The sequence below is a fragment of the Chinchilla lanigera genome, unplaced genomic scaffold (genome assembly GCF_000276665.1).
Source record: "Chinchilla lanigera isolate Chin_1 unplaced genomic scaffold, ChiLan1.0 scaffold00029, whole genome shotgun sequence".
NCBI classification, from domain to species: domain Eukaryota; kingdom Metazoa; phylum Chordata; class Mammalia; order Rodentia; family Chinchillidae; genus Chinchilla; species Chinchilla lanigera.
Window position 1 is genome coordinate 23,797,549 of NW_004955430.1, and position 7,982 is coordinate 23,805,530.

Below are 7,982 nucleotides of genomic sequence, written 5' to 3' on the forward strand. Positions count from 1 at the left end.
GGATTATTTTGAGTCATTGCAACGATTATTTGTGAATTTTAGAATTAGCTTTGAATTTCTGCAAAGAAATCAGCTGGTATTCTACTAGGAATTGCATGAATATGTAGATCTGGGAAGTACTGCCATTCTAGTGGTATTACCTGATGATCTGTAAACATGAGAGGCTTCTCCATTTATCTATTCTTCTTTCATTTTTTTCAAGGATATTTCGTAGTTTTCAGAGTACTTTATTCTTTTTGGTGCTATTTCAAATGGAATCTTTTCTTTCATTTTCAGATCACTTATTGCAAGTGTATAGGAATATAGTTAATTTCTACATATTGACTTGTATCCTGAATCTTACAGACCTTTACTTGCTAGTAGATTTTTGGTACAATCCTTAGGATTCTCCATATAGAAAATCATGTGTATCATCCACAAATAGAAATAATTTTACTTCTTTCTGTCTAATCTGGGTAGCTTTATTTCATTGTCTTGCCTTACGAAAGACAGAAAAATTAATGTTGAATGGCAGGAACAGGCATATATGATGTTAGGTATGAGCTTTTATAAATACTCTTGATCAGACTGAGGAAGTTCCCTTCTAGTTTGACTTTGCTGTGTGCTTTTATTGTGAAAAAGGACATTAGATCTTGTTGATGTTGTTTTTAATCCAATCTGACAACTTCTGCTTCTTGATCAGATAGATTTTTTAACCATTCCCGTTAAGCATTATGTACAAATGTATCCGTGTTTTTATTTTGGAGTGAAGGACATAGACAGCTTATTAACAGGCTCTTTTTTTTTTGGTTTTTCTCTGGTACCGGGAACCGAACTCACGACCTTGCGCTTGCCAGGCAGGTGCTTTTGCCGCTGAGCTAAATCCCCAGCCCCGCTGTTAAGCATTATTACCTACTGTGTTATTTTGAGAGAGAGAGTTCTTTGTGCTTGTATATTCCACGGCCCCTTTCACATTTCTGCTTTTTTGGAGAACAAGCTTGTCTTGGCATCCCTGATGCTGATAAGAACAGGCAAGTAAGAAAATGGAACCAGAGGAAAGGAACATAGAGGCCTGGCTGGGGAGCAAATGTTGGGAGCACAGGCTCAGGCACACTTCTTAGCTGGGTACTGTTGAGGTACCTTCCAGTTAGGATTCTCTCAAGTCAGTTTTCTCGGTCCCATGTCATTCGCCTCTTTATGGGTAAGAATCTTGGAGGTATTCCATGTGGTCGTCCTTGTAACAGTCCTTTCTGGACACTAAGGAGAAACCAGGTCTCTGATTTTGCACAGTTTAGGGAGGAGCCTCAGCTTTGAAATGGAAAGGGTAAGCTGGGTGTGGTGGTGCACACCTGTAATGCCAGCACTCTAAGAGGCTGAGGCAGGAGGACTGTAAATTTCAGTCTAGCCTGAGCAACTTAGTGACTTAGCAATAAGTGTCTCAAAATAAAAAATGAAAAAGGCCTAGGGATGTAGCACAGCAAGAAGGCTCTGGGTTCAATTCCAGTACCAAAAAAAGAAAAAAAATTTCCAAGATGTAATAGCTGCTACTCAAATGGGCAGAATTTCATAGAGGAATAATTTCTAAATCCTTATTGAAGATAACAGAAAATGGAGGCATTCAGGATTCACAGTGAGTGCTGTGAATGGCCCTAAGTCCCACTTGTCCTCCGATCTGGTGTTCAGCAGGAGTAGGAACCAGTGACTCTGCAGCCTGGCAGAGTGGAGAGATGCTGTGGTCAGCCACACATTGTTAGCCTAGAGCTTTTCTGAAGCAGAGAGAAAGGCCCACATCCCTGTCAGGGCTTTGCTCCTCAGTTTGTGTCCATAAAGGAGTTTCCTTTCCACTCTCCACCGTGGAAGGTATAAGAAGCTCATTTGCTTATAATAGCTCTAGCCAAAGGTCGAGGCACCGTCTGCAAACTGACCTCAGCAGTGCAGCAGCCCTTAGTGGATACCGCTGCTCACCCGAGATGCTTCCTTTCTCTGCATCCCCTCCCGTTCCTGCCCGCCCCATATCTTTTCGCTAATGCATGGCCTCTTCCTGGTTAGCTGTGCTCTGGCTGCCTGTGAGCTTGATCACCTGTGAGCTGCTGCTCCTTCTACCAGGGTGTTGCAAGGGAGAAGAGGAAGTCTCCTTCCTCCCCTTTTCCTCATCCCTTCAGATGCCTGGTGGTTCCCTAAGGACCCGGAGTGGACCCCCTACTCACCCCTGTGTTTTGTTTTCGCCACCAGGAACTTCTGCACTATTTAATCGGTACCCTGCTCCTTCTCATCGCCTCCATTGTGGCGGCCTCCAAGAGTTACAACCAGAGTGGACTGGAAGCTGGAGCGGTGAGAATGTTCTTGAGGCTTTAGGAGTGAATTCATATCTCAGATGCTGATTCTTCCTGATGGGGGCAGAAAAGGGGTTGGTTTCTGGGGCCTTTCATAGAATCCATAATCACCCCAACCCAGCCAGAAGCTTTCTCCATAGAACCAGACACTTGGGCCCACAGCAGCTGGTTCCAGGTGAACTGTCAGAGCCTTTGGCAAATTCACACAGCCCACAGACCTCTCTTATAGACCTCTCTTACAGCAGTTGGGTTCCAGTTCACACAGCCACTCTGCACAGAAAGTGGTCATCTAGCTTAGGAGGTGAGGACAGCACACATGAAACAATTAGCAAACATGGCCTTGTTGACTAGAATAGCATTCTGCAGTGATATAATAATAAACCGTTCAATTATGCAGTGCAGACAGTTGGCAACGGCATGGTATATAATGTGCTAATTGTGCAGAACAGACAATGAGAGGCCAGGACAGGCTCTAATAGACTAATTATGTGGTGCAGACAACTGGTACAAAGGGAGCCAAGGAAAAGGCACTCTGGGTAGAAGTAGGCGTAGGCTGGTGGGAGCAGTGCTTTGTGTAAAACAGCAGCCAGGCTCGAAAAGAAAAGCAAACCTTGTTGAAATCCTGCCCTTCAGCTGGCTGCTCCTGGGCCATCCCTGTAGGATGTCAGCCGGTCACTTCAGCCATGCCCTAGTGGGAGCATGGTGACCCATAGGCCTTTGGGCCCAAGGACACCTGGACTGCAGTCTGCGGAGCAAGGGCTCTAGAATCAGGGCCTTGGGCTCATTCTGTGGCCGTGGGCACATCGCTGACCTCCCATCTCTCCATTCGTGCAGCTGTGAAATGAGGAGGGCAGAACTGGGAAGCTCAAGGAGTCAGCTCACCTACAGGGTTAGTGTTCAACAGGCTTTACTTGCCAGCGCTGGGCACAAGTAAGGGACATGAATTCAGGCCTCACAGTTCCCAGGCACCAGGCTGTGGCTGCTCCCCTTTGACCATTTGGTGAGCCCTGCACAGGGGCTGTCCTCTCCAGGGCCCTTGTTCCTCTTCTTCTCGATGAGCTCGAGCCAGGCTAGGTCAGCTTCCTCATGCTTAAGCACCTGGTGGACCTGAGGGAAAAGAACATTGCCTTCATTCATTTTAGGCTCATATTATTTAAAGATGTGAAAACATAAAACCAGATATACAGGCCTCAGTCTCTGACTCTTACACAGAAAGTCATTTCAAACGAAATGCAAACAGTACCACATTAATAAAACCCATTTGAACATTAAAAATGTAAAGCCCAAATTAAAATTTACAGTTCAACCTTCTCTTCTTCATTAGTCCAGGATAATTAAAGTCCAGTGGGTTGGGCCTAACTCAGTTGTGAATATAACCCAAGCCCAGGCATGGAGGCTGTCTAGAGTGGGAAGGGCTGGCAGTGGAGACCCAGGTACCAAGCTTGACGTGAGTGGAACCCCAAGGACCTGAGCCTGGCAAATGGGCCTCTGCGTCTGGGGGAGGGTGAGGCAGTCAGGTCAGATGCCTCCTAAGCTCCCTCCCAGCCACAGATAGTATGGGGCAAGAACACAGATGAGAAGCAGACAGGACTGTCCGAGGGTGGGCTCAGCAGCCCACGAACTGCTCCCTCTTGCCTTTGCAGATCTTCGGCTTCATAGCCACCTTCCTCTGCTTGGCAAGTGTGTGGCTGTCCTACAAGATCTCCTGTGTGACCCAGTCAACGGGTAAGTTCCCGTTATCTGTACGAAGAGGACCTAAAAGGCCCCTGCTGAGGGCAGAAGAACCACTGTCCTTGGCTTCAGCAGTAGGGATGCCCCCGCCGCAGAGGAGACTGTCCCTAGGGTGTTGGAGCACAGAGTCCAGCAAAAGGAAGGATGGAGCCCCAGAACCCTAGCTCTGCTCCCCAGCTCTACAAGCCCAAGGATATCCTGGCGCTTCAGCCTCTGCTAGGAAAGTATTTTCTTGAAATAACTTTCCTAATGACAGAAACAAAATCTAGAGTTTTAAAAACATACAAATGATATGTTTATAAAATAAAAATCATCTGCCACCCAGGAAACACATCAGGACATCTACCCTCCCTTTGAAAATACGTATTCATGTTGCTTATGTGCCACTTCATCGCCTGCCTTTTTCCCCTACACCTGTCAGCCATTTTCCCAGCATCCTGGGGATTCTTCCCCACTGTTCCAGGGCTCTCTGGTGTTGTACTGACTCCGCTACAGCACCATGCTGCAGTTTATTTAACTCACCTCCTATTTGAGAGCATAAAGCTTTTTAAAAAAAATTATTTGTTATTAAACAGTGCCGTAATGAACGTCTTTGTAAATAAATCCCTGTATATATCCCTAATTGGTTTTATCTTTAGAGTAAGTTTGTAGAAGTAGATTGCTAACAGCCTCAACCAATTGTTTTCATTAATCCACCTCTCTGTGGTAGCACTTCCTTTCTTTGTGCTTTTTCTTTCTTCCTAAAATCACATGAGCAATCTCAAAGCTTGTGCGCTGTGCTGAGTTGCTACAGAAAGTTGGCCACAGCAGAGCTCCAACTTCATCCCAGCCCTCCCACACAGAAGTTCATAGGCTGCTCAGGGGAAGGGGCCAGGAGTGGAGCCCCCAGTGCAGGGCTCCATGCATACAGAATGTCGGGAACAGACAGATCGCAGAGACAGGAGGTGGACCAGTGGTCATATGGGACTGCAGGGAGGAAGGATTCAGAGCTGACTGCTAAAGAGTATGGGGTTTCCAGTGTTCTAAAATTGTAGTGATGGTTGAACCATTCTGGGAATACACCACAAACCACTTTTGCACACTTCGGGGAGGTGAATTGTGTGGTGTAGGAATTCTATCCCGGTAAACCTGCTTAAGAAAAAAAGAAAAATGAATTTTTTTTGAGGAAGAGAATGTCAGAAAAAAGACTAGGTAACGTCTAAAAATAATACAGCTACCATATTTATATAAATCCATTATTTAAAATTCTAGGAGTTGCCAAAAGAAGCACAAGGGAAGTTACAGGGGGTCACCACCATCAGAGGAACAGGACAGAGGTGGGCAGGAGTAGCCATGGGGGTCCCCTCTGCACTACTTAAAATCTTTCAGTCTATTTTAGAAATGTGCTCAAGAACAATAAAACAGTGCCAGTGAAAGTTGGTGCTGCATAGGGAAAGAATTGTGCAAAGCAAAAGTCGAGGAGGAGCCAGTGACTTCTGGGTGGGCACCCTCTTAGCAGGCTGACCTGACTTTGCTGTTTCCTTCCCCAGATGCAGCCGTCTGATGTGGCCACAGCTCCCGGCCCCCAAGAGGACCCGCAGGGCAGGAGGCCCAGCAGCCAGGAGGCCCAGTGGCCCTGTGTGGCTCTGGACCATGTTCCTGTGCCAAAGTCCTTCTCAGGCTGGTGAACTCCGGGAAGGCCCCCACCTTCCTCCTGCTTTGGCGACACGCCCGTTCCCTGAGCTCCTGAGCTGGGCAGAGCCTCTTTCCCCAGGCTTCCTCGGACAGCAGTCCTCCTCTTCTGGGAAAGGAAAGCAGCCTTGCCGCACTCTGCCTCTCAGTCTGTTTTTACCACCACCTCAGATACTGACAACCCCACCGAACATGCTGGAGGGGCTTCTGAATCGTCTGCATACATCTGCTTCTTTTTCATATTCTGCAGGGGAGCGGAGCTGCCTCACATTCTCGTAGAAACTAAGCCACCTCTTGGGTAGCTTGGCAGCCTGGTCTGGGAGAGACCCTCTTTCTTAAAGTGGGCTGTGCCAGCAGGAACATGCAGCCAGCCTGCCGTCTCCTTTCCCCTCTCAGCCTGTGTTACCACTGTGCGTGTGTTGGTGTGTTTTTAAATACAATATTGGCCAATTGCAGAAGGCTTTCTGTTTGAACAAGAAATGTGTAAAACAAGGCTTTTCATTCAAGTCTGTCTGTGCCACGTGGCCTTGACCACGCTGTGTCAGTACTCCTTGCTAAATGGCTAGATTTGTTTGTTTTGTTTTGTTTAGGGGGCAGTGGCCGTAGGACTGAGTTTAAGGTGAATATGTGCAGTTTTACATTTATATTTGCATCCTTCTCCTGCAGCATGAACTTGCTCATTTTGGAAGGGGCTTTGGAGGAAGCTAAGAGTCATATTTATATTGTGACAGGTCATCCTGTGCTAAATTTGCCATTTCTCTGCACTTGGGTTGCCTGGTTGGCTAGAAAGTGGGAGGAGAATTGCAGCAAACACTTGCTGATCAGCACCGTGTGTGAGCACAGCGTATCCAAGGCTGTGGTCATTGCGATTCCAGTGCCTCTTGGAGGGCTGCGGCACCCTGTTTTCAGAGATGAGGAAATTGGAGCTCCTCTCCCAAGACACAGTTAGGCTTGGAATCCAAGCCTGCCCAGCCCTGGGTCCCCATCTTGTCCCTGTGAAGTGTGGCCTGACACAGGCCCAGCCCATTGGGCTGCTTCCGTTGATGCTTGTCAGCTGGGGACAGAGATCTGTCTGGGACTCTAGGGAAGCAGCTCCTATGTGTCCTTGGCCCGGGGCTGCTGATGAGAGAGAGGGCTGAGCAGCCCTGGGAGGAACAGGATGGAGGCCGCCCGGCTGAGGAAGGTGTTGCCTGGGGAGGCAGGGGGCCCAAAGCTCTCTCTGTGGTGTGATGATGCAGCTGCTTGAGGAATGAAAAACGGGGTTCGATCATTCGGGTAGCCTGCTGGGGAGACAAGGAAGGCAGGGAGAGTCAGATGGGGAAGCACAGGAGCTTGCTCAGGGGGGAAGGAAGTAAAAACCTGCCGCCAGGTGTGACCTCCGGAGACAACTAGTGGCAGCCCGTTCAGGAGATGACGGCTGGGGAGGGGCAGCTGGGCTTGAAGGGGGCAGTTTTAGGTCGCAGGACTTTGTGGAAACAGGTTTCCATGGCTTGCCAATAAACTCAGATAAACCATCTCTTCTCAAAGGTGGCTGCACTACTAGCACCAGAGTAAATATTTAAACAAACAGGAGAAAGGGTGGTGGGAGAAAGCTCAGGTCTGGAGTAAGTCTGTGCGTGGGTACTAGCTCTGCCACCTCTGTCCCCGTGACCCTGCGCCAACAGTCTCAGAGCGTCAATTCCTTATGTGTATAAGTGGGAGAACGAACCTGTGCCGCCCCCCTCACAGCCCGCCTGCAATTCAGCAGCATAGCACCTTGCTGATGCAGCCTTCTGGGTGTCCCCAAAGACGATAGGAGGTGAGTGCGTGAGTATTACAGAGGTGACCACTGACAGGATGGGCAGGGAGGGCAGGGATTGGGATGGGGGAAAACATGGTGACTTTCAGTCTTCTGGACTTTACACTCTTTCAGAGTCAGCACTGAGGGACAGTTTTCAGCAGGATCCTGGGACCCAGTGTGGATGCAAGGCAGTGACACATTTGTGGGAAACATAGCCACAGCGCCTGGCAGCGTGTCAGGTCCCAGGGAGTACAGAGGAGTGAGGCTAGTGATAAGCTGGCAGCACTGCCACCAGAGCCTGTGGTCCCCCCTAGCCTCGTGAAGGAATTCACGGTCTGCATACAGCAGTGATTTTCAGACCCTGGGCTCCTCCAGCTCCGTTAGCTGTAGCGGCTGCCCAGGCACCGAGGGATATTCTAGGAGCGGGGCCTGCACCTAGGAGTCCTTGTCACCTTGGCAGGCCACACAGCTGCTCTTGGGTGGGCTGC

At 48.7% G+C, this 7,982-nt stretch overlaps 1 protein-coding gene across 2 annotated transcripts in view; it reads left to right on the forward strand.

Annotated features, from left to right (window-relative positions):
* Cmtm7 (CKLF-like MARVEL transmembrane domain containing 7) overlaps positions 1-6,206 on the forward strand; it is a 50,845-nt gene extending 44,639 nt beyond the window's left edge. Inside the window, exons 3-5 of one of the 2 annotated variants that reach the window (XM_005387528.2) lie at positions 2,212-2,310; positions 3,956-4,037; positions 5,573-5,680. In XM_005387528.2, coding sequence (XP_005387585.1) covers positions 2,212-2,310; positions 3,956-4,037; positions 5,573-5,586 — 195 coding nt within the window. In that variant the 3' untranslated portion in view covers positions 5,587-5,680. Of the gene's footprint in view, positions 1-2,211; positions 2,311-3,955; positions 4,038-5,572 lie in introns of both variants that reach the window. The other variant, XM_005387527.2, reaches the window with a different exon arrangement.
* Positions 6,207-7,982: the final 1,776 nt, after the last annotated feature.